A 27757-nucleotide genomic window follows, 5' to 3' on the forward strand; every position below is an offset into this window, starting at 1 on the left:
TTTGTTAGTATGACAAACTTACAAGTATTTAAAATTATGGGAGTGTTTGCTTGAGCCATTTGTACCACCCTCTACTCTTTTAGCTCTTCTCTCGGGCATTTTCCTTTTGACTAAATGAACCGTTTTCTTTCTAGAGCATCTCTCCCCTGACAGAACGGCCTGACTCTTCCCCATCTGAGTCACAGGCTCCTAAATGCACTCCATTGTGCCTATGTTCCACTTAGAGTGAGGATTCCAGACACGACCAGGGCAGAACACAGAGGGGCTATCGCGTTCCTTGACCAGACCGTCTATTTTCGGAAATGGAGCCTAAGGTCACATTAGCATATTTGGCACTGAAATCCCTGTGGGCCCATGCTTTTGTGCTGTCAACCAAATCCTCCATGACTTTTCACATGAACTCCCATTAAATCAGGCTTCCCACATCCTGTACGAATGGAGACAGTAATGAGCAGCTTGGTAAAGTTATTTACTTAAGTTCCTATTAAGTTTTAGTTAATCTATATTTATTATTCTAGAATGTTGAAACATATTTATACTCCCACCTATATATAGATATGGTTTTTAAATACTTTAGTGTGTTTTGTGTCGTCTCTGAACTTGTAAAAACATAGTCTCAGACAGTCTTGAAGTTCAGAGTTTTACAGTGTATGATAGCATCCTAGAGACTGAATGTAGCTGTTTGCCCTTAAGGGCAGCATCAGTTTGGGATCCACCCAACGGCCTTAACAATCATGCATAAAGTGTCTTTTCCTGAAGATATTCTGGGAGACTGTTTAAGTGAATGTCACAGATCTGAATGCTGCCTGTAGCAGGGAGGAGCTGAAACATAACTTTATTTTCCTTATCAGTGTCTAAAAAGACACAAAATCTTTTTTTTTTTTTTTTTGGTTTTTCGAGACAGGGTTTCTCTGTGGTTTTTGGAGCCTGTACTGGAACTAGCTCTTGTAGACCAGGCTGGTCTCGAACTCAAAGAGATCTGCCTGCCTCTGCCTCCTGAGTGCTGAGATTACAGGCGTGCGCCACCACCGCCCGGCTAAGACACAAAATCTTATCCTGTGTCTCAGAACTATCCTTCTTTCCCAAGTCCTTATAGTCTTAGACTTTCTCATTTTAAATCCCAGAATGATCTCACGTTTATGCTTCCTGCTTTCTCTAAAATTGGCAGTTTCTCATGGGAAAAAATTTATTTATACATGTTTGTTTTCATAAAACAGCAAGGTAGTAGGCTTACCTGAAATAAATATGGTGGTGATAAATAAAACAATAAAGCAAAATCTATAACTTCTCATATGCATCTTTTTAATTATGTAAATTATGTTTCATTAGTATAGATAATAGTGATTCATGGTACACTGCTTATACATATCTGTCATTTAACATTACTCTGGTGTTGAAGTTCCTTCTGTCTATGTGTTGTCTTTATTGGTTAATTAATAAAGAACTGCTTTGGACCTATAGCAAAGCAGAAGTTAGGTAGGCAGGGAAAACTAAGCTGAATGCTGGAAGGAAGAAGCGTGAAGTCAGAGAGATGCCATCAGTGTCAGACATTCCGAAATTTGCTGGTAAGCCACTGTCACGTGGCAATACACAGATTAATACAAATGGGTTAAATTAATACGTAAGAGTTAGCCAAACAGAAGCTAGAGCTAATGGGTCAAGCAGTGTTTTAATTAGTAGTTTCTGTGTGATTATTTTGGGTCTAAACTAGCCGGGCAGCTAAGAACCAACAAGCGACCTCTCTACTACATTACTCATATGGTTTCACTCTTTTCACCTCTCCCCCTCCCACCCTGCTGATTCCATTGCTCCCAAACAAGTCCCTGCAGCTTCCTATCATATCTTTTAGCTCTAGATTCTCCATAACAGAGATAACCTAATATTTGTCTTTCTCCTCATTACCCTCCTACTTTTTAACAATTTTGCTCTACCCTACATGCTTCTGCCTCTACGTTCATGTCATTTGTAAATATCTATATAAATATAGAGTATCTAGTTTCCATATACAAGAGAAAATAGTAAATACCTATCTTTCTGAATCTGGCTTATTTTGATTCACACCATGATATTTAGCTCCATTTTCCAGCAAAGGACATAATTTAATTCTCCTTTACAGTTGAAGAAAACTCTATTATGTGTGTGTTTATGTGTATGTGTATATGCATGTGTATATATGTGTGTATGTGTGCATATATATGTGTGTACATGTGTATGTATGTATATGTGTGCATTTGTATGTGTATGTATGTATGTGTGTCCATGTGTATGTGTGTATATGTTTATATGTATGTATGTATGTGTGCATGTGTGTGTATGTGTGTGTATTGTATATTTTTAATCTGTTCATCTGATGAACATCAAGGCCAGTGTCATATCCTGGCTATTGTAAATAGTGTAGCAATAAACATGGATGTGTAGGTATCTCTGTACATGCTGGCTTAAGATCCTTCAACTCTATATGTCTATCCCAGAATGGTAAAGCTGCAACAGATGGTAATGTACCTTACAAGATTTTTTATATGTACTTTTTTTAATGTTTAAAATATTTATTTTTATTTTATGTGTCTGGGTGTTTTACTTGTGTGTTTGTCTGTATTACTATGTGCACATAGTCCTCAAGAGACACAAAGAAGGCATCAGATCCCCCAAATATCTGGATTCACAGATATTTGGGAGCCACTGTGTAGGTGCGGGAAGTCAAACTTAGGTCTTCTGCAAGAGCAACAAGCACTATGAAGTGCTAAGCCATCTCTCTAACCCCACCTTAAGTTACTCATTACTAATGACTGTACTCAATGCAGTCTCTGTAGATTTCATTTCCTCTACACCCTTTCTTCCTGGCATTTCTTCTTTGTTTTTCTCATGTTAACCAGACTGACTGCTAAGATTTAAAGCAACACTAGAAATCTGAAACATGATGGTGATACCATGCTTGTTTTAGATGACATTAAATTACTAACAGCGTCACCACAATGTTGTGATGTTTATGGGAATAACTGTAAACTCTCTCAGAATTTACCATAAAATAATTCAAAACAAATGCCTCATTATGCTTAATTTTCTTAATTGTTTTATTCAACTTCCAGGGTTCTTATTGGTTCTCCTCTAGTTGGTCAACCCAAAGCAAGAACCGGAGATGTGTATAAGTGCCCAGTTGGGAGAGAAAGATCAATGCCTTGTGTGAAGTTGGATTTGCCAGGTATGTTAAATCAAATAGTCCATCCTAACTCGTGCCCATATTTTCACCGAAGAAAATAAACTTTCAAGTGACACAAAATATTATTTTATCAATATAAAAATATAAAATATTAAAATAAAATATCAATTTATCAATATAAAGTATTAAAAGTAATAAATAAATCATTCCACAGCTGCTGTCTAAAATTCACAAATAATAATGCCATGGATCCCTCCGCCCTCACTTGGTTTCTGTACTGCATTGGGAAACAATTCATCGAATCCAAATTGCTTACTCCTTTTGTAACTTTGCTTCTTACCATTGTTCAAGATTTGAAAACGAGCAGTTTGCCAAATTCTGTCACAGTCCTCCCACAAAATGCAACTTAGTATAGGAGACTTTTAAGGGAAAATGAATGAGAGAAATTACATTAATTCAATTTATTAATAGATTTTTAAAAAATATGAGATATAGCTATATCAAAATAGCTTTGTTTTGATAAAATACCACTTTGATTGTAGTATGACTAGAAAATTCCTCCAAAAGTTAGAGAGGATTTAGAATTCTTTCAGTATCTGTACAATGCTAAAATGATGAAATTATCTATATCCCCACAAGCTCACTATAGATCATGCATGTTTCTCAGATCTCTGGCTTTCAGTTTCTTATTTCTTTCTTCACTGTGACTATTTCTCCTGTGCATGCATGAGCACAGCCTAGCTGTTTGAACACCCCTGCCTGACAACAGCAGCATCAAGCATGTCTTCAACATCACGTTCAAGTTTGCTACCTTTCCTTGACACTGGATTAAAGTTTTTGGCTTCTCCTTAGTTGTTCATCCTTTTGCAATACAAACTGAACTATATTTTTTTATTATAAGTACAGAAATTCAGTCTTTTATGTTCCTTTGAGCGGTATTAGTTTTTAAAAATATTAACAGACAATATACTTGGCAGAGTGCACTTCTATATATTTCCTGCTAGGAATTCTTAGAGTTCTATTTGGTTCTTTTCATTTCCACTAGGCTGTGTGGACTCTGCTGTCCACATTGCCTATCCAGGCAATCCAGATGCATAGACAGAATACATAAACATATATTCGACCTCTTATGACTCCTATTTAAGATACTCCCTGCTCTTTTTGGTAAATTGACCCTAAATTTCTCCCCTCATTTTCATCAAGACAGTAGGCCTGGGACTCCTGTTTGAGTTTTATTAACTAATAGAGTCTTTCTTTAAGGAGAAAAGAAAAAAAACAGAATGAAGCACAGAACCAAGGAGCCCAGCCTCAGTCTCTACTTTCCCTTGTGAGGAGTCTTCTGTAGCACCTGCCAGCTTAAGGTCACTTCCCAATGCCTTCAGATGGCTGGTTCCTGCTTCTTGCCCCCTTTTTAGGATTTATCCTTCATTCCTGAAAACCAGAATAGTTTTTAAACTAGCCTGGAAATTTTAACACTAAGAAACATTTCAATAGCCTCTAATTGTCCCAGCAATATGGTTCTTAGACAACCCTCATTTAAAGTCCAAATACAGGTCATTCGATACCAATGTACATAGTAGCCTAATCTGCGATGCTTTCATTTGCAGGTCCTTTGACCCATAATGCTTTGTCAAGGCTTTTGTATTATTTAACATCACAGGGCCTTTGCACAAATATTGCTTTTCTGGTTTTGTGTCTGTATGGGATTTCCCTGTGTGTGAGCATGTGTGTCTCTGTGTCTGTGTGTTTCTTATGCTTTTCTTTTGGCTCTTGCCCCTCTGTTTGTTTTGTCCTATTTCATTTTGTTTGTTTTGTTTTATCTGGCCTTATCTAATTTTATTACCATTCTTTAGATTCCTGTTTGTTTTCCAGCAAGAGAAAGAAAAGGTGTGGATGGAACAGGAGACCCAGAGGGTCTGGGAGGAGTTGGGCAAGGTGAAACCGCAATCAGAATATATTGTATGAAAAAAAAAATCTATTTTCAATAGAAGAAAATTAGAAAGGAAAAAGAAGGATGCTTTCAAAGGAAGACAGACCTAATGCTTGAATAAAACCCGGCTCTCAGAATAGAAAGTGAGACGGACCATCTAGGAACCTGTTTCCCTGTTGACTGTGAGCCTGTAGGCAAGAATATGTGCGGACATGAGCCGAGCTAAGAGTCTTCCTTAAGCTTGAATCATGCTGCTTTCAAATATGTATCCACTTCTCTCCAAGCAGAATTTAAAAGTCTTCACTTTTGATGTCCAGTCTTAATAGTTTTTAGCATGAATGTTTTAGCAGCGCTTCCTGTCAGTTTTGTCAGGTTGGAATGCTGTGGGGCCCGCATTCCTCTTTGGAACATCCAATGAAGTCCCTTCACCATGTTTTCTCCATCCAAACTTCTGGGACACTTCTCTATTCTTGATCCAGCTTCTTTGCAGCTCTCATGACGTCCCTATGATATTGAAAGTCACGATAAAGACATTTTGTTGGACTTTTCTGTTCTATGCATATTCAGTTTTCCTCCCAGGAGTCGAATTTCGCCACTGGTTGTTTATAATGCAGAAGATAAATTATCTCCGTACCCTTAAGAAACTCTCACTAATGCATTTGTTTCAATTAGCAAAAACATGTGAAAACCAATCCTGCATTCTCGTGGCCCTGCTAGTTCTGCATTCTTTCGAGGTCCAGCCAAACTATTTGAAACAGTGATAGAGACAAAGTCTCTGGGCCACCAGCCAGATCTTTAGCCTTAACTTGTTCATTATATTCCCCAGTACCGGGAAGTCTATTTAGCTGAACCAGAACAAGAATGCGCTCTGAGATGAGCAAGGCAAATAGAATGTTTTAATGAGGAGACACATCACTTCATATGATGTTATAGTTTCACACTCATGGAATTCTGCTCTGTTTTGTAGTGAACACGTCAATCCCTAACGTCACGGAAATAAAAGAAAATATGACATTTGGATCAACTTTAGTCACCAACCCAAACGGAGGATTTCTGGTGAGAAAGAAAAGAGTAATATATTTTATAAAAACGGGAATGCAGTTGTGTATGTCTTTGAAACTTGTTACATGAGGTTCAGTTTTAAAGGGTGTTGTTTTTTATTGTTTTAAAGGCATGTGGGCCTTTGTACGCCTACAGATGTGGACATCTGCATTACACAACTGGAATCTGTTCTGATGTCAGCCCTACATTTCAAGTTGTGAACTCCTTTGCACCTGTGCAAGGTACACATTTTATGCAACGCTCCTGCACCTTGGAAAACATGAGCAACGAGTGAACTCTGAGTATACACAAGAGCATACCAGACAGCCTCTTGGTTTTGTCATCTGCTCGCATTACCAACTTGGGCAAATATTTGCTTTGCCAGTATATAACCAAACTTTGCTCCTGTTTTTGGAATTGCTATTAGTGTAAATAACCTTGCTAATCATGTTTAAACTTTGTGGCTAATGCTGTCAGGCTGGTTTATTTAAAGGGTGAATCCCTTTGAGGAGAATAACTTTTCTGGGGATGTACAGAATAAAAACAGTATCAAACCCGAGATGAGAACATTCTCAAATGTGACATGCATATCATTAATAAAAATAAATTTAGAAGGCTGGGCATGGTGGGGCACACCTTTAATCCCAGCACTCAGAAGGCAGCAGCAGGCAGATCTCTGAGTTCAAGGTGAGCCTGGTCTACAGAGCTAGTTCCAGGACAGCCAGAGCTAAACAGAGACACCTGTCTCAGAAGGAGGGTGGGGGTGTCACAAAGTGATTATAACCAAGTGCAGTATTTCTGACTTCACTTATTCTTTTTTCTAAAATAATATAAAAACAGTGGGTCCACTTTGTATAACATCAGTGTTAGCTTTTAAGATGAGTTTCTTCCAGCCAGGAAAATACTTTACTTACTCCGAAGAAGGTAGATTTCAAGCTCACATGCCACTTCTTTCTGTCGTAGAATGCAGCACTCAGCTGGACATAGTCATTGTCCTAGACGGCTCCAACAGCATCTACCCCTGGGAGAGTGTGACCGCTTTCTTAAATGACCTTCTTAAGAGGATGGATATTGGCCCTAAACAGACGCAGGTGTGTGACTCCACATATTCATTTCGGTGTTTTAAAACTAAAATCCAGGGTTTGGGACCTGGCAAGTGTTTGGGTAACTCCCTTAAACTAGATGTGTACTGTTTATATTTGTTAGTTAAATTGAATCAAAGTGATTTTGACTGGGTGTGCTAAACTATGCCTTTAATCACACCACTTGGGAGGTAGAGGCTGGTTTAACTTTGTGAGTTCAAGGCCAGCCTGGGTCTCATTGCCACTTCCAGGCAAGCCAGAGCTACACAGGCATCCTGGCCTGAAAGAAACTTTTTTTTAAAAAAGATCTTACTTTTTAAAAAGACAAAAAAAAAATCAGATTTTTAATAAAACATGATATTCTGAAAATAAACTAATAAAAAACAAAAATAAAGAAGGATGAATTTTGTCCCTATTTTTACTTATGGAAAAGAACATTATTGTGGATCCTATTTACCAAACAGAAAATGTGAACACCAATCTTGATGCAGCTTATCTCTGTAGATCTCTGTAAACTGACAGTTTAATCCTTTGGTGAAATCAGAGCAAGGTTTCAACATTTGGAGAAACGAAATGAAATCTCAGAGGATTTTCATGTTATTGTCACCTTTCTTATAACAAATGAAGCGAGTTACTAATTGACCTCCAGCTACTCCTTAAGGTCTGTTTTCCATGTTTTAGTCATTTCTGTCCCTAAATACAAGGAAACATACCCGGCTGTAGCCACAGAAAGCAAAATAGTTGCTGTTTTCTGGTGTACAGATTCTAAGCTCATTGCCTTTATAGTCTATAAAGGAGGTGAACTGTTCATACCTCTCTTCCACCTCAGATACTGAGTTTGTGTTGAATTAATCTAGTGTCTATAAGTTTACTCATTCAGCTACCTTAAAAAAAAAAACCCACATAGATGCAATGAGTAACAGGCAAGTAAGCTGTTAGGGTGAGCTCAGGGCTTAGGAGGCTCAAGTCAGCGCTGAGGTCAGAGTTGAAAAGGTTGTGGCACAGTAGGGCAGTGATAGGTGAGCACAGGAAGCCTTAGGCTTTATGTTTCTGCTGGCCCCGTTCTTCCCTCCCTTTTTCCAGATGGCTTTGGGAGAAACTTCCGAAGCACAGACAGAGCTGTCTGATGACATCAGTGTTTATCCTGTCTACATTAAAATTAGAACTTAAGTTACACACGTTTACAAATGTGTCTCTGCACATGTGTAGAGGCTTAATCTGTTTCATATAAATACATATGTGTTTATAACATATATTATATTGTATACATACAATTTACCAAAGAAATGATGGTAGAATAATTTAAATTGGGAATGAAGCCTTAAATGTGAACTGTTTTGCTGTGTTCCAAGACTGGAAACTCCCTAGGAAGTCATACTAGAGAAGTAATATTATAAATACCCAACTGGAATGTCTTGAAATCAGTTAAAGAAACTAGACTTTTAAACAGGGTGGTGGTGGCACATGGCCTTTAATCCCAGCACTTGGGAGGCAGAGACAGAACTCTGTGAGTTCAAGGTCAGTCTGGTCTACAAGAGCTAGTTCCAGGACAAGCCCCAAATCTACAAAGAAATCCTGTCTTGAAAAACAAAACAAAAGAAAGAAAGAAAGAAAGAAAGAAAGAAAGAAAGGAAGGAACTAGGCTTTTATCTACCACAAACTATTATTTTCCTCCATGTGGCTTTCAGCATGTAATTGATCTTCTCAAGTCTTAAACTAGGAAAGGATATTGTACCTGCGCGACTGTTGACTTGTTCTTTCTTCAGGTGTATATTCCACCTGAAACCCCTCATTTTCCCTTGTGTCAAAGTATGAGAAGTTCAGTAATGGTTCCTAGTCACTTGGCGGACTCTCGCAGATCAGAATAGGATGCTTGGAAAACTGAAGTCCCAAGATGTTGCTCTCTGAGACCTTCAGTTCTAGGAAAGTCTCAGAACAGGTCCCATCTGCGTCTCTTTAGCTTATCACACCTACTCTCCTGTCCCAGGGGCACTCTGTGTTCCATGGTGTTCCGTTCCTTCCGCCATCATGACTAATAAAGAAGGGCTTGCTGACAGTCCCTCCCTCCATCCCACCTTCCCTGTTCCTTGTGATGTTTCCTCCCTCACCTACTTCGTCCACCCACTTTTACTGTCCTAACCCATCTTTTCATCCCAAGCCTTATAACATTCTTAATTTCTAATATTGTCTAGGCATCAGAATATTTCAGTTTAATTTTAACTCCAGTGGTTTATTTTACCATCAAAATATCTGTAGTGTTTGTGAAAGCCAGGGCAACTGTTTTAGAATAAACACCATTGCCTCTCTGAAGAGTGGTGCCAAAGACTGGGGTTTGGAAATAGCAATCACATAGTTACACTTTCAATTTACACTTTTATATGTTTTTCACGGTTAGAATGGAGTTAATTTGTCTTAGCATTCCCAGAAGGACTACTCTGCTTGTACAGCAGGGGAAAGTCAGCTTGCTAGGGTGGGCTTCAAAGAGTATTGAGTCTTCCTTGAATGGAACAATGACACTACATAGAGGAACAGAGGTCAGCCCTCGAGAGCTAGATGCAACATGTCAGTGGAGGGAAATGTACTCACTATGAAGCAAATAATAGAATCAAACTCACTTAGTTCCATTCCACAGATATTTATTTCTGCAACATTATCCCCAGTGTCATTTGCAGTATCTTCTAGCCCTACCCAAGATGACCTGTTTCCTAAAGAGAGAAACTAAGCAGGTTATGGTAGTATGTGCCTGTAAGCCCAAAACCCAGGAGACTGAGACAGGGGAGTCATTGTGACTTGAGGCCAAACTGGGCTACACAGGAAGTTCAGACTAATCTGTGCTACACAGTGAGACATTGTCTCAAAATATTAATTTAATTTACAAAAATAAAAATAGAGAAACTGACCATATTTCTGAATTTACACATCACATTTTGCTTGTACCATGCACGGTGAAGCCTAACCACAGTGGCTCATTAATTTATTCGGAATAATTGGTGAATGTTTGCTAGGTTGCAGCTCAGTGTGAGGGCTTTGCTATTGTGGGGAAAAAAGAGGCGTGACTATTGCTTCAGTGGGACTTCTGAGGAATGTTCCTTCACACACACCTTGTGGAATTCCAGCCTCAAAATGCCAGAGGTGCTTGGATTAAACCCCAAACTTCCAGAATCAGAATTTGTGAAGCTGTAGTGAGAACATTGAAGTTGAATCTTATAGGATTCTTAAATATCTTAAACTTTGGAAACCTTAGTTTAGTGTTCTATGCTCATATTGATGTCTATCTTAGCCTCTTAAGATTACAGTCAACTCAAGAGCACAGCGTGATTCAGCTACCCCACATTAGTTCACCACTCAGCGGAAACAATGAACTTTAGTGAACAGTTGACAAATACATGTACGCAGCATAACATTTGCTCTGTTTTTCTCAGATGGTAAATATTTGATATTTTTTGCAGTTGGCATTTTTAATTTTCTTCTTAGCATATTAATTTCAATTTGGTTGTTTATACTGTCTTCGTGTTCTGGCTTAAGATATATCAATGACTAGTTTCATAAACACTTCACTAAAGTAAAAGCATTTAGAAGGACACATTAAGCCAGTTACATCTGCTAAACATTTAATAAGACATTCAGTATGACATTTTAAACTCTTAAAAATTTGATCTCCTTTCAATGGATGCAGAAAAATCATTCATTTATATAAAACTTAGAAAAATATTTCCTCTCCAAAGATAGGAACTGAAAAGTATGCTAATATCTCATGTGGTCTCAAGCAAATCTTTTCAAACATGGAAAATTTGTTTTGACAACCATTTATTTTCGGACTGATTACAAATGCAGTTTAAAGAAATTTTATTCATGGGTTGCTTTGCTTTTGTTGTGATGAAACCATTCAATTCTTACTGACTTGCAGAATTAGCTCCTAGAATTTCCCTTCCCTTTTCTTACCTTATACCTCCATTCATGAGAGGAACAAAATATAAAATAGTTTGTGTGAGAGAGTTTCCAGAAGCTGGAAATCCACGCAACTAAGGGCAAGCAACTGATAACTCTCAGGCATTTGAATTTATCAAGGGCAAACTGTATTGGGGATGGAATTAAGGGGCTGGGTGATGGCCCAGTAGGTAAAGTATGTGGTGCTCAGGCATGTTACCCAAATTCAGATCCACATCACCTATGTAAACACTGCATCTTGGCACCTGTCTGATAGCTCAGCATTGGATCGGAAGGATGAGGACAAGTACATTTCCTAGAATTTACTTGCATGCCAGCCACACCAAATTGATGAGCTCCAAGTTGAATGAGAGAACCTGTCTCCAAAGACAAGATGTAGAGCAATCTAGGAAGACACTTGATGTCAGCATCTGCCCTTCATATGTGTGTGAGAATGCACACATGCATGAGCACCCTCTGTCACATGGGCACACAACTGCATAAGTATGTGCATATACCACACACACATACACATACGCATAGGCACGCACACACACACACACACACACACACACACACACACACACACACAAATAAGATAAAATAATATGAAAAGGATAGAGTTTATGGATCTGTGAAGTTTCTCTGTCCAGATTCACCTGAGCCCTACAGTGATCTTGACACATGTTCCACTAAACTTGACAGTAGTTGTGATGTGTTTATAGAAATGGAATACACAATGGGCTTATCCCCAAGGTACCTGTGACACCAATAATTGTGTTTAGTTATTGCCAGTCGAGTCAAAGCAGAGATGGCTGTACTGGGATCTGCCTTTCTTCCTTGAATTTGTTTAAGTGTGTGTCTTTCCTGTGGATCAATGCGGGTCACACACTAAGATCCAGCATGAGGTCATGTTACATACTCTCTAAGAAGCTTCTGGAAGTGAGTAAAAGCACCTGCTGAGAAAAGCAGGAGTCTTCTATCATCACCAGGAACAGAGATCATGAGATGCAGGTAGCTCAGGGTGAAGGTGACGTGAGACATCTCAACAAAGGGACCCACAAAAAACAGCTATGAGACCCCAGCTCATCCTAGAACAGTACCAGTCAGTTGAGAATTTATCTTCCCAAGTCTGTGTCTGGAAAGGTCAGAAATGATGATCCACAGCCTAAGTGAAACAACGGGAAAGGCCAGTAAGGGAAAAGCATGCCACACCTCTTCTTTAACTGCCAACTTCTGACCTCCATCAGTAGGAGGAGGAGAAAGGTTGAACGAAGAGAGAACTTTGGCGTTTTGTCTCAACTTTGTTTTAAGCAAGATAGAGCCAAGTAAAATAGTTACTACTTGATTTGTTTCCCCTTTGAACCTACAAATACAGTGATTTCATGCAAAATTAAAGTGTAGTATTTTTTTTAAAAAAATTAGACATTTTAAGACAAAGAATTAGAAAAGGCCTGGAACATCTCTTTGTTCATCCAGGGATAACAAAAGCACTTCACTTCAAAAGGAAGGTTGCAGGCAGGCTGTGAGGTTTTATTTTCTGTCATGACTACAATTATATTTAATTCTATGAAGAGATTAGCAATTCCTTGTTTCTGCGGTTACAGATTCATCATTTAGTAATTTCCAACAATGAAGAGTCTTGAGCTATGAAACTTTCTTCAAAAATCACACTTAGTCCAAAAATTCAAAGAGAAACAGGGAAAGAAAGGAGGGAAGGGAGAATACAAACAAAAATCTTATGTCAATATCGTCATATGGCAATTTGTAGACATTAGGTAAATGCATCAAAATGATGGAGATATCACTTTAATTAGGTACTCAAAATTCCCTCCATGCTTCCGTGTGGCCACATTAAGACTTTGCAAACATAGTCAGGGGAATTTTGCTAACCAATTTTTCTTACCTAAGGCAGAGTAAAGGCTATAAAATTGCCTTTTCAAAAACCCACCCATAAAAACAAACCTGAAATACTTGGAGCTTGCCCATAAAAGATATGATGGCATAAACATTATGGAGGTCTTATTGATCCTCAATACCTAAGTATAACATTGTTTTGAATAATAAATGGGAAGGAAGTAAATATGTCAAAAACAAGTGCATTACCCTAAATAAAACCAGTAAATTGTGAGGCTTGGTATAAAAGTGAAATATACTAATGGAACAATGTCTAGATTGTTCCCATCAGGAATGCAGCGTAGCACTAAACTAGACAAAATGAAAGAGAGAGATTAATTAAATTTTAGGAATATTATTTATCTTTCTTTTTACGGCACATTTTATGGCCATTTTTCTAGAAGCCTTAAAAGTGGCACCAGATTCATTGGCTTTATGTCCAAAATGAAGCCTGAGTGAGTCCTCCAGCCAGTGCCTTGTCAATCAGTAGAATTTCTGCAAGTGGTATACGGTAGGAGATGACCCTTCACCCGGGCTTGTCTTTTGGTCTCCGTTTTCCCCATCCCTGTTCAACATGTACTTGAATAATCATCCCAAAGTAAAATTCAGATAATTTCCTCACATAAAAGTCCACTTTATTTGCCCTTTAAATAATGTACAGGCTCCCCAGGACACATAAAGGCAACTGACAACCTGACCACAGTCATCTCTAGTGCATCTTGCTGCCCCTAGGGATGCGCGCCTCACTTACTCTTTGGACTCTCCTTGGTCCTTCTCTGCCCTGCTTCTAGTGTGCGCGACTCTTCACATTCCCTCCCTCTGGAACACCTTCTGCCATCCCAGCCTTGTATACTAGGTGGACTTCTTAAATATCTTCCAATGTCCCTTCTGTCTAATTCCCTGGGATGACTCCACCCTCAGGTTCCCCTTTCCTGTTTCCACGGTACTCGCATGCCCTCCACCATTGTTCTCATTCCTTTGTAGCTTTTCTACTTGTTTTATGGCTATGTGTCTCCTGGCTGTCTGAGAATTCTTTGATGAAAGGATTGTGCCTTTGTTGTTTGATTTCTTGGATGCACGGTAGATTTTACATATAATCAGAGCACTCATTTTTTAATGGAATCCTGTCAGTTTCTCCCATAGTAAAACAAACAAACAAACAAAAACATTATAGCAACTCCTTTCTTCTACTCTGCTTCATGAAGTCAGACGGAACCCTGGGCTAGGAGGGACTAGGAAAAACTTCCGGCAGGCTTCCAGTGTTTCAGTCTTGCTTGGCGGGTGCCACTCATCTTGTCCCATTTGTCCTACTGACTTTGCCTCCTGACCACAAATATAGTGCTTGCTGTCACCACTCTGGTCTGGAGTTTTCTGCCAGGATTGACTTCATTACAGCCTCTTTCATCAAGCAACACACGAGTTAAAGTTGCCCCTTCGCTGGGAGCTCCATCTTTATCAGTCAACTAAATGAGGCTAAGAGCACATATCCTTAGAAATGGGCACGTATCTTTGAACCAGTCATATTTATGGCCCTGTTCAGAGTGACAAAAGCTTAATCCTGGCTTCAGCTAACAGTTCCAGAAAGGTTTGTGCTGACAGCTAGCTTCAACTGCAGCCCTGTCTTAATCATGCAAAAACCATGTGGCGGGGCAGGGCATTGTTGGTATCATTTGATAAAAAAGAAAGCTCATATTGGTCAGATAACAAACCCCAAGTTCTTATAATATTAAGTAGGTATGCATCGCACTGAAGCATGGAAAATCTGATAGCTTTCATTCTCATTCATTCCCTGAAGAAACTACAGATTTGACATTCATTGCTGAGTGGTAGTCTGAAACATCCTTCACACTAAGCTTCAAAATGTAGGCACTAGTGTTGCAAGTGTCTCAACAACAGAAGGGGATAGCACACTTCTGAGTGCGGGAATGGTTCCTTTAACCTCATTGACTTCAGGCTGGAGAGACAATTCAGCGGTTAAGAGCATGTGTTGTTCTTCCAGAGGAAGGACATAGGTTTAATTCCCAGCCTTTGCAGTGGTTCACAACCACCCCTGACACTAGTTCTAGGGGATCTGATAACTGTGTCTTCCACAGACACTGAATGCACATGTACGCATCCACAAATAGACCCACACGTACATATGATTTTTTTAAAAAGAAAATACTGTTAAAAATACATTGACATACCTAATAACCACTTTCAAATGTTTTTCTTTCCTCAATTTTCTTGTTATCTTGGAAACACATTAGAATCATATGTGGGACTTTGTCATGGGACAGAATAATCAGAATCACCCTTCTATCTATTGCTTTAATGGTGCTTTTTTGTATGTTTTACATTCACTTGTCTCTTTCCCTCTTGCTGTAAAAGAAATTAAACCATTTGAACAACTCTATGATTCTAAGTCAGCAGGTATTTTTAAAGTATCTAGCTGATCAAATATTATATTAGGTGCCATGATTACTAAAGAAAAGACTCCAAAATTATGTTTTTGCTTTAAAGCAACTAAGCAAAAACAACCATCAACTTAGCAACAATGAAAAGCCTGTTGGTGCAGCTACATATCTAATGCTACTTCACAAACACAATAGGGATGAGACTGCTGATCTTTGAAGGGAGATAGCTGCTAGTATTGTACAGCAATGTTTTCAGAGCTGTTTTATAGTGAATTGGCTATGTCTCTCATTAAATTATTCCATTAAGTAAAATTAAAATACATCATTCCTTTTTTCCAATCTGTGATTGGAACATTTAATATCAAACACAAAAAGAACTGTTTCAAAACAATCTTGTGAGTTTGAGGAGCACAACTGATGACAGAATTAAGAGAACAGTCTCCTCTCCTCTTTTCTCCTCCACTCTCCTTCCCTCCCCTCTTCTCCTCTCTCTCTCTCTCTCTCTCTCTCTCTCTCTCTCTCTCTCTCGATGTATTTCTTGTAGTCAAGGGCTTGTTCAAACAGTTCTTTTTTGTACAATTTAAATTTTTGTACATATAAGAGAGAAGCAGGAGTGGCAAAGTTCTGCTGTAAAGACACTTATTTAACTTTTTTCTCTGTGTTTTTCAAGATTATTATTGACCATGGTTTTTTTTAAAAAAATAATTACCTATTAACATAGACTGGGATGCTAGGACTTCCTGGGATAAAATGTAAAGGGATATTAATTTTGAGGAATATACAAAGGAGACTGTAATTCCGGTATTTTGGTGGGAAATTACAACAAATGTCACATGGAAGAAATATCCATGGTCAATAGTTGGTCTGTTTTATGTAGAAGACTTAGCTGGCTCTTGGGTCCCTGTCTTTAGACTGTTTTGATGTTGTTTTGTTTTATTTGCTTTTTTTTCAGATTTTTCTTGTTGTGTGTTTGTCTGTTTCTGGGGACAGGGTTAATGTAGGGCAGTCTGGCCTAGAACACACTTTGTAGCTGAGAGTGACCTTGAACTACTGATCTTTGCTTCATCCACCTCTTGACTGTTGGAGATTACAGGTCTGTGCTGCTCTCAAGCTTTGGTCTTAGGCTGTCATTTTATCCCTATGTCTTTTGTTCTGCTAATCAAGAGGGTCAAACACAGCTCCTCAATGTTAACCATGACTCTTCTACCTATCTCTGAATGAGACTGTCCCCGTAACTGTTTATCAGCCCTCTGCAGAACCAGAGTTCAGTATTACTGCATGCAGCTGCTGTCCCAGAGACACACCATTCTCTTGACCTCCTCTATAAAGAATGTCCAGATTGAACTCACCTGTTTTCTCCAGCTGTCATCCTTGCTTACCCCCCCCCACCTACTTAACAAAAATACCTAGAACATTCCCATATGAATTGTGTAGCAAAATTCCCTACTTAAATTCTACTCTTGAGTTTCTGTACATTCTAATAGTTTGACACCTTCAGGTTAAGTATAACCGCTGATTGTTTTTCCTTCCTTCAAGTGCCCAAATGGCTTAGATTCCTTTTGTTATCCCCCTGACTTTGATTCCGAATCAATGCCCTGTTATTCCTCTCCATAGCATATTCTAATCTGCTTTATATTTCTTACCTGGGTGTGCCTTCATCTATCTATGAAGGTTTTCATTGTGAAGGGGTGAATATGAATGCTTCCTTCTCCTCTTGACCCCAAGGACCTGTCTTCATTGCTTGACTCACTTTGTATCTTTAATTTTCATATTTACTTAACATCATGTGCATATTCATATATATCGTGCTTGTATGGATTTGTTTTATCTGCCCTAAATTAGAAGCTAATCTAGATTTGAAATCATCTATATTGAATTGGTTCTTACCAGCACTCAGTATAATATTATGTTTATGTATTATCATTTGACTCTTATGATAAGATTAATGAATGGTCCCCTTTCCAGTGAAGACCCACAGTAGGCTTCGTTCTGCCTAGTTTCTAAGGCAATATGCATCCAGCCTTGGCCATCAATCAACACTGAAGGGCACCTCCCCCAGTCTCTGAATTTCTCCGGCCTCCCCATCTGATTTCCCACACTCTTTGTCTGGCTGTTACTGCTTCTTTGCTATCTCAGTTTTCCACTTGCGTCTCTGCACTGTGACAGTCATCTATTAGGAATGTATGAGGGTCAACTGTGAGCAAAACAAAGTGGCAGGAAGGGATAAAGGAACATGAGAAGCTGTGACATAGTCCACGCTCTTTACCCTGGGAAATTCAGTGCACTTGTAAAGATAAGATGTGCACACAGCACAACTGAGAAGGAGGCAGTGTAGACAGGCTTGCCCTGAGTTCTCAGAAGGGGAAGGTCAATGGTGCTATGATGGACTATGCTGACAGTGAGGGGAGAAATGCTCTGCAAGGAAGGTAGAGTTGAATATTACAGAATGAATGGAAGGACAAATCTGCAGGGAGAGAGAGTCTTTCTGCCTTTTCCTTTTCTTTTTCCTTTTCTTTCTCTTTTCTTTCTCTTTCGTTCTTTCTTTCTTTCTTCCTTCCTTTCTTCTTTTTCCATTTTCAGGATTAGTTCCTCTGTGTAACCTTAGCTGTCTTGACTCACTCTGTAGACCAGGATGTCCTTGAACCCACAGAGTTCTGCCTATTTCTGCCACCTGAGTACTGGGATAAAGGTGTGTGCCACCATTACTTGGCATTGACCTTTTTTTTTTAAAGAAACTTGGCATTTCAATGAATGATTTTATATTTTCTTTCTTTTATTTTTAAAAGGAGAGTAAAAATACTATCTGAAACTATTTTTTCCGAGTCCCTGATGTCAGCAGTGGAGAACAGTTGGGGGTTCTAAATGGGGATTTAATGTAATGGCTGCATTGTTGCAGTCCATAGCCCAGCGTTATATAGTGGGGCATTAAGAGCGGGCACAGCGAGCACAACCACTGCTGTGGTTGAGGTTCAAGTCCATGATGTCTGCTCTGGGCTTAGGTAGGAATAAAGGAGAGCACAGACAATGCCTGAGGTTCCCGAGAGCAGATGATGGGAAGAGGTTCACCAGGTGTGCGTTGCTAAGGAAGCACATCCTGTGGAAAATAAGCAAGGATCCAAGGAGGTCAAGCAGAGCAGTGAGCTAATAAGCCCAGTGTGGTTTCACGTCGAGTACAGGCCTCAGGCCCACCTAAAAGGTACAAGAGACATGCAGCTTGAGTCCAGGCACCACACTGCCGCTCTCTGCACTCAGGTCCTGCCTAAGAGAGGGTGATGGGCAGGGAAGAAAGAAACGTTCCTTGAGTTCCTGTTCTGTAAACTTTCAAAGCAACACAGGCAAGGGTTCCTAAGAGTGAGGTGAAAACAGTCTTGGGGTGGATAGTTATAAGTCAGGCACAGAGAAAAGGTAAGGGAATTGACTGCTGTGAGCTCACCTGTAGTTTACAAAGAATAAGCTTGCCGAAGTGAGGCGTGTGTTAAGAGATAGGTAGGTAGGTAGGTAGGTAGATAGATAGATGATAGATAGATAGATAGATAGATAGATAGATAGATAGATAGATAGATAGATAATTACTGTAGATAGATGAATAGATTAATGGATGATAGATATAAGATAGATAGATAGATAGATAGATAGATAGATAGATAGATAGATAATTACTGTAGATAAATGGGTAGGTAGCATACACAGATGGATGATAGGTAGATATATATGATAGATAGATATACAGATTTGAAAGATAACAGATGATCAGAATAAAATATAAAGCACTTGTCTCTGACTTACAGAGTGTGAGATTACACTCAACAGAGTGTAATCTACTGCTGCGATTAAACACCACAACCAAGACAATTTACAGAAGGAAGTGGTTATTTTGTTTACGGTTCTAGGGGACTAAGCCCAAGCATGACAGCAAGCAGCAGGTGTGGCAACTGGAGCAGAAGTTGAAGAGCAGGTGTGAAGTACAGAAATGTGTGAGTCATCAGCTCTCAAACCCACCCCAGGGATAATGTCTCCAGCAAAGCCTCAGCTCCTAAATCTCCCCCAAACAGTGCCTCCACCTGGGGACTAAGTATTCAAGCATCTTCCTCCACAAGAGACGTTTTCACTCAAAAAATATCACCAAGATTTTGAATTTTAATATGTAGGGTGAAGACAATTGGTTTAGACAATCCAGCCTTCAGAGCCAATTCTTTGAGCCATGTGAGGCACGGAGTGAAAACAGCACCCTGACACTTCTTTGGCGTCAGCAGCCTTGAATGGTTGCTATGACTTCTGTCCCTTTTGTGCGAGTTCTTCTCAAGATAAATACTTCCCTCCTGTGAGCATTAACAGCTCTTAACAAAAATCTGATTGAAATTAACCAATGGGAACAAAGTACATCCATTAGTTGCAAGTTGTGTGACTGTTAGGTGGGGCTCAAATGCAAGGCCCCATTTGAGATTCATAGATAAAACTTTAGTAGGAGGCCAATCTACAAGTGGAGTGAATTTCGTGTAGAAACACCCAGCACCACAGAACCACATACAGAGATAACTGGATTTAGCTAAAGTTGGAGTTAGTCAGGTGACTTGGTGAAGAAGAAAAGAGGTTAAATGAGCTAGATTTTTGCAAGTAGATGATTACAGTCATTGTACCTTGAAATCTAGTCTTAAATTTTAGGTTACTAAAGGTATCAGCAATCAAGAGGTTCTGGTATGGTCAAGTGACTGACAGCTTAAGTGGAATAGGCGAATGAGGTGATGTCAATGGCCGGAGAGGAGAACACTCAGAATTGAGACCCTTACCCTTGCAGGTGATAGAATCTAAGACAGGAAGTCCTTGAGCAGTGATGTCATCCATGAGTCAGAGGGAAAGAGTCTCAAAGCTCTGGAGGTCAAAGACATGAGAGATGAGGATATTCAGTACTGTTAAAATAATGGCAGGAGGGGAAGCAAAAATTTCAAGTTTTTTAGATTCCTTTTTAATTAACTAAAAACATTAAAATAAAATTGACACAAACTCTGTGAGATGTCTTATATTCATGAAAGATTGATTTCCATAGAAGTCTTTAAGAAGCTTGGTATTTAGGATTAGGTATAATGAATATCTTAGTAACAAAAGTTTTCATACAATATAGATTTCATTTAAATCTATATTGCACCTTTATAATAGCAAAAATCAAAATATTTATGGGTTTATCTTTCTGAGGTCAATATTCATCAGGATTGATAATCTAAATCTGTATTGTAATTATAGACAATAAGTTTAAGTCTAAAAGAAGATAATAAAACTATTTAAATACAGTTAAGGAAATAACCTGGAGTCATGGGTTTGTCCTCATTTGTTTTCAGTATTTTGTGTAACTAGTTGGCTACATCCTACCCTTTATTCTCATAAGGAAGAAATATCCAACTGAACAACACATAGTCTTGGAATGTATAGTAAAGAAATGGGGTGGAAAAATGCATTCATGGAGGACAAGGTTATCCTATACATAAACTATTCAGAGTTCATGTTCACACGGCTTATAACGTATGCCTCATCTCACAGTTATAGATTCTCCAGTTCCTTCATTTTATCCTTATGACCAACTAAATAAGGGATAATTAACAGATTCTATTTCTTTTTTTAAAAAATATTGTTAGTTTATTTGTTTGCCTATTTACTCTAGTGTAGCGTGAGTGTCTCCTTTTGATTACTAGAAGTTTGCAGCTCATGTTAACTAAAGAAGGGGAACAAAAAAAGGGGCACAGTTTTGACCATTTTGGAGACTAGACTCCTTTCTACCCCTTTATTGTAAAGCTTCAGTTTGGTTTTGTTTGTTTGTTTTTCCTTTCCTGCTGAAGATTGAACCCACAGCTTCATGCATGAGAAACAAGTCCTTTACCACTGCGTTATATCCCCAGACAGAAAATTAGTTTTTCAGACTGTTTCCATTTAAAAAAAAAAAGATTCTGTTTCTGTTTCCTCATTTACTAAACATGACAATTTGTTACTATAATATGAACATAATATAAAATATGTAAGAATATAAGACAAAAGAATGTTTAAAATAGCAGAGTGTGCTCTGGAGGCCTACTGGAATCATTCTGTAAAAATTTTGATTAGATAGAAAGTACAGCAATTTTATTGTTCTTCTTTGGACTGTTCATAGTCACAAAGCATCCATGATTACTGCGATCAAGGTAGAAGACTTTAGGTAGTGATCAATTCTGACACTCAGCTGATAAACTCACAGGTACTCTACTGGCCCTATATATTTAAACTCAGGAAAAATAAACAGGGTATTTGCTGGACACATGACTCAACCGTGGCTTGTTATTTCAGGTTGGAATTGTGCAGTATGGAGAAAATGTAACCCACGAGTTCAACCTCAATAAGTACTCATCGACAGAAGAGGTACTTGTTGCAGCAAACAAAATAGGCCGGAGAGGTGGTCTCCAAACGATGACAGCCCTTGGGATTGACACAGCCAGGTATGGATTAGAAATCTTGATGATGAGACTTTATGGTCATAGCTTCTGACATTCCTAGGAGACAAAATCTCACAGCAAAATTCCTTGTCCTTTGGCTTGTCTTCCTGTCCCCTCTTCTGCAGTGTTCCTTGAGCCTTAGTGCAGGAGTTGTCTTCTAGATGTATTCATTGGCCAGCCCTGAAAACATCCATACCAGTAACATACTGAGCAGGTTATATTTAGAAATACATTTAGGAATATATATATATATATATATATATATATATATATATATATATGATAATGTGTGTGCATGTAACAACAATTAATCAAAACAAAGGTCATGAATTTGAAAGAGAGCAAGGAAGGGGTTATATGAGAGGGCTTGGATGGAGGAAAGGGAATAGAGAAATGATGACTTTATAATCTCTAAAAGAAAACAAAAAAATGAAAATAAAAAAGTGCAAAAGAACATGCAGTACCTTTGCTAGCTATTTTTGCTTTTTGAATGTAACTTGGTGTTTGCCTGGACAATATTCAATGCCACATTTTTTCAAATTTTATTAAAAAGATTTGCTATTAGGCCATCAAATTCTATGGCAATATACTCCCATGGCCCTCCATATCGTTTTCTTTCATTTCAAGGGTCTAACTGATGGTGAATCAATCAAAAACTTAATAGTTGGTTGCATCATATTGTCAACTGATGATTAATTTTAATTCTTGTGTGGGGGTTCCGCTTTGTCTTTGTGGTCAGTTGGCCATCCGTCGGCAAAGACAAAGGGACAGAAGTGATGACAGAGATCCTTGCATGGCATGTGGGCATAACGGAGACAGTCCTCTGGAAGAGACTTCAGTGAATTAGGTCATCTTCATTCCAGAATATAGGAAATATATAAGATTGGGGATCCTGGGGATAAACCCCAATTTGCAATAAGAGCATTCTCTTATCATAAGGCTTTGTATGTGGCAGCAGGTCCTATAGCAGAGTTCCTAGTACAAGTCTAAGTTACCATATGTGCAGCAGGGGAGGCTTCTAGCAGGAATCTCTGCAAAGGGTCACCCTAGAGATGAATCAGGCATCCAGCCTAGGGACAGCTTTCAAACAACATCAGTCTTCCAGGCCCAGGGACACTCTCCATATAAGGACAGGTAGAGAGCAGGAAGTTTCCCTGGTGGTGACGGAGTTCCATGTCATCGAGTTTTGGGGAAACCCACCAGGTCATGATAGACTGTAACCTCTGACCAGCCAGCAAGGCCTGGCTACATTCTTGTAGCCATTTGGTTTTTATTTCTAACTTCTAGGCACATCAATGATTGTATTAAAATATAGCCTATGTCTACTCAACATATATATTCTACTATGTTCTTGTGTCTCTAGCTCTTGATAAAGGATTTTAGTAATTTTCATATAACTAGTGTGTGTGTGTGTGTGTGTGTGTGTGTGTGTGTGTGTGTGAGGAAATAAGGCAATTACAAAGTCAAGAGACTAGCGAAAATGAAGTAGTTTTACAGTACTGTTCTGCAGAATGGAAATGCTGGCATAACCTAACCAGTATGGTGATTTGGACCAAGCTACTCAGTTTTTAAAACTTCTACCACCCCCACAAAATTTCTATTCTCTTTTCCTATTGACTGGAACTGTACCCCTCTCAAACCCCACATCTAATTGGCCTAGGGCACAAAGCTTTGTACAATAAACAATATGGGGTTTAAGGTTACCCCCACTCCACTTTTCTGATCCTGAGATCAGTCATGTATCTGACCATCTGTAACTTATCTCAAACTCGGAGTTGTGAGACAAGTAGATACCAGACAACACTGGGGGAGAGACAGGCCCAGCCCTTCTGCAACTCTGATGAATGCACCCCAGTTACAACGCAAGTACACCTCTTTTTGAAAAGAGACCATAAGAATCTGTTACACCGGTGCAATCTGTGTGTGTGTGTGTGTATGTGTGTGTGCATGTGCACACATGAGTGCACACGAGCACACTTGTGGCTGTGCAATTGACGTCAGAGGTCAACTTCAGGAGTCATACTTTACAGGCTGTTGAACTTTTGTGAGACAGGACCTTTTCCATGGTATACCACGCAGCAAGGAGACAAGGGTGACTGGCCAGGGAGCATCAGGGATCTTGCCTCTGCTCTTCAGTGTTGGGATTGATAAGTGCTTGCTGCTAAATAGCCTAGCTTTCTTATTACATGGGTTCTGAAGACCGAACTTGGTCCTCGTGTTTAAAAGGTCAGAACTTTAGTGACTGGGCTATTGACCAATTCCTCATAGAAGAATTTTTAAGAAGCCAAATTAATTGTTGCCTTATCAAAAATAATCTCATCACAGCCATTTTAAAAATTGAGATGTCTCCATCATCTGTGATGCCTTGTGTGCCTCCTGCTTATCACTCTGTGATTAATTCTGTTTTATAAGAACCTTCAAACTTTTCTCTTTTACAAATGCAGAGAACTGTATTTCCTGTATTTTCTCCAGTCTCATTCAGTTCTTTGTTACAGCTCTTCCTTCTGTCCTTCTTATCAAGCCTAGCAAACTCCCAAGCAAAACCTAGTCCACAAGAAGCTTCCTACGTGTTCTGATTCATCTTAAGAATAATTCTGTTTGGTAGTTTACACCTCTGGACTCCTAGCTGATTTTGCAAAGGGAATTTACTATGGTCACACTCTACCTGCCTGTGAGAGCTGATTCCCAACGAAGCTAACGGCATTCATAAATGCCACAAAGGCACACGGTTCCAATTTTATGGGAACACACACACATGTGTTCACACACACACAAAACCATCCACAAACAGCTGTGGTAACTGGGCGTTTATCTCCTTATAGGCATGTGTATCAGCCAGCACAAGGCATGCACATGTGTAGGTATTCTGAAAGTGCCCTCAGTAGCTGACTGAATGTGAACGCAAGTTCAAAGACGTCAAAGCTTGCTTTGAAAGCTCTGAGCCTGTAAAGAGTTGTGCATTTTCCAAAGGCAAAAGCTTAAGAATGAATATTTATCTTTGTAACTAATGGAAGAATCATCGTAGCTGCTTTCCACTCCTGTATAAATGCTACTTGAAATACCATCGCCTTATATGGGGTTGCCCACACTTCGCTCATGGTCTATCTGCAGACAATCTATTCAGTTTGGAGTTACACAAAGAGACTGTAATGATAGTGCAGCGCTTTTCTTCTCACACATTAATTTTGCATGTGTAAGCACAGTTTTGATTGCGTTTTATGCCTTTTAAGGGAAGCCCGTTACAAAAAAATGTTTTGAATGTTTTGGCATCTGTTATCTTCATTTTCAGTGAATTCATTCACTTCAGCTCATAATCGTTGTGGATGCTCCCTTCTTTTTCATCCCTGTAACTAGGTTTAAGTTATTTAATTACTCAGAAATCCTGAATTCTCCTATCTCAAATTAAGTGGCTTTCCTGAGATACTAAAGGCCAGTGGGGAGGAAGCTGCTGCTTCCTTCTCAGAAAGGACGTCAGATGTTGGTGTTTTAGACATGCTACCTCCTTAAGGAATGGACTCGAGATGTGAAGGGTGGACTCTGCGGGTCTGTGACTGGCTGCTCTCCTGTTATATAAAGTCAGCTCTGGTTTCAGAGCATCCAGAATTTCTCTAAGAAAATGACTTGTAACCATCTCCTTCTGCCGATCTTCATTAAGTTCAGTTAGGACCTTGATCTTCCAGAGAATCAGAAGTTCTGGGCGATCCACGAAGGAATTAGAATTGCAAAATGGACTAAATCCCATAGAATATTTATGTCTAAACTTCTTAAAACTTAGCCTTTGATATCTGTCTTCACCTTTGTTTAAGCATTTAAAGAAATCAGAAAATCTGTGTCATAAGTACACGCTAAAGAAAAGTTATTCATGCAGTTCTTTGAGATGGGAACCATTGCAGGGGGTTGTTGCAGTTGAGTGACGTTTGGCTCAGCTTTTAATATAAGGACAAGTAAGGATTTAATGTGGGACCGAGTCGGGAGTCTATTGATGGTCACTAGGAGAAATCATGTAAGTTGAGCTATGCTGGCCTGACGCAACCTGGTTCTTACTGAAGGTAAGCGAAGAAGAGGAAAACTTTGTTCCTCTTTCTGTGGTCTCCACCATCCAAGCTTCACTTTCTGACCATAGACATGAGTATTCTTTCCCACAATGCCATCAGTCACGACATCCCTATAATGCAGCATCCAAAGAAGGTATGCACCTGTGCTTTATACGGGCATATTTGGTGAGTGGTAGTACAGTCCTCATCATGTGTGATTCTGTGGAACCATTGCAAGTGGGGTCATGGTGTCGCTTGCCTCTGACAGCGGAGTCCACAGTCATCTCGGAGGGAAGTGCCAGACTACGCAGAGTTAATGTATTTTTGTAGGGCTTTTCATGTTGCTTGACTCTGGGCTGAGTTTGATCAGCCTCCCTTTGGTCTGTGTTCCTTTCAGGAAAGAGGCATTCACTGAAGCTCGGGGTGCCAGGAGGGGCGTTAAAAAGGTCATGGTCATAGTGACTGATGGAGAATCACACGACAACTACCGACTGAAGCAGGTCATCCAGGACTGCGAGGATGAGAGCATTCAGCGATTTTCCATAGCTGTAAGTACCTCACCAGCAAAGGGTGTGTAAACTCACCGTGTCTGTCATGAGACAGACATCATATACTGGGCAAGAAAGATGGCTTCTCAGTTAATAATTCTTCCTGAGGTTTGAGAAGCCAGAATCAGAAGATGCCTTCTATAAGCACCTACTAGCAAGCCAATCATTATGTTTCCGAAGCCCTATTTATCTGTCTGCTTCTGCTGCCCAAGCTGTCCCGTTTTCCAGGTGTGTGAAACAGAAGGGAAGGAAGGCTGGGTGTGGGAAAGGACAGAGAACACTGTGTTTCAGGGCCAGAAACACTTTTGTACAGGCTTTATTCCTGTATATCATCTCTGGGACAAGTGAACAAGTTCTAATACACTGGGCTTCAGGGTAATCTTTCGTCAAAAGATTATGTTATTTCTGTCAGTCATTCTCTTTCAACACACGAAGAATCAGTGACGACAGTGGCCAGTGAGGCACACGATAAAAATTGTCTTTCTCTCTGATCCTTCCAAGGAAGCCACCACAGTGAGCTAATAAGAACCTAGCGTTTAGAGATAAAAGGTTTCCTCTTTGCTCAGAACCCTTCAGGGAATCGCCCCAGGGACAACATCTGGCACTTCCTTCCAGCTTCCACCTCATAGTCCCACCCACAGTCTAGGGGGAGGCTACTCTCTTCTCTGAAATCAATTGTTCTTTCATTCACTAAAATTGATTCAATTGATTTGTTTTGAACTCAGGAGAAAAGATTCCCAAGCCCTGAACTCTTCACAAACGGTAATCAAATATTAGCTGCTTTCGTTTTCAACATCCAGTCAATGAATCTGCCTTTCTTTCAAAGGCATGGATGATGAAAGAAGTGGAAGATGGGGTTTAGGCACAGAAAAACGTTCCAGGATATGATGCACGGCTCTCCAGGGCCAAGGATGTGATGCACGGCTCCCAAGGGCCAAGGCGCACATTTTATAAACAAGGTGGCTTGGTTATAAAGTGATAAAACCTGACTGAAACATTTTCTTATTTTATTTGGTGTATAAAATATAAAAAACTTCACTGAACATCTAATTGTTTCTCTCATTCTCTGTTGTTATTTTTATAACTTTCCATTTGCTAACTATTCTCAAATTCTTTATTACCCCTTCTGCTGTGAAAATGTAAGCATTTTGATTTCATGGTTGAGAATAGTTTCAAATGGTCACTCAGGAAAATATCTAAATAACGAGTGACATTAAGCCTACAGCCGGTCCCTTTTGTCAGTGTAGAAAGCCAGAGCTTGCTCACTCATTCCAGACATCTGAGTATCAGA

General features: G+C 39.4%; 1 protein-coding gene across 1 annotated transcript in view; it reads left to right on the forward strand.

Moving 5' to 3' along the window:
* The window catches only part of Itga1 (integrin subunit alpha 1), a 146499-nt gene that overhangs the window by 59559 nt on the left and 59183 nt on the right, over positions 1-27757 (forward strand). The window contains exons 3-8 of the mRNA XM_041663215.1: positions 3087-3199; positions 6055-6143; positions 6259-6370; positions 7092-7219; positions 21739-21887; positions 26316-26466. Coding sequence (XP_041519149.1) covers positions 3087-3199; positions 6055-6143; positions 6259-6370; positions 7092-7219; positions 21739-21887; positions 26316-26466 — 742 coding nt within the window. The remainder of the gene's footprint in view (positions 1-3086; positions 3200-6054; positions 6144-6258; positions 6371-7091; positions 7220-21738; positions 21888-26315; positions 26467-27757) is intronic.

This window comes from Microtus oregoni, unplaced genomic scaffold, assembly GCF_018167655.1.
Source record: "Microtus oregoni isolate MIOR12 unplaced genomic scaffold, Mior012 000014F_ref0000157, whole genome shotgun sequence".
NCBI lineage: Eukaryota > Metazoa > Chordata > Mammalia > Rodentia > Cricetidae > Microtus > Microtus oregoni.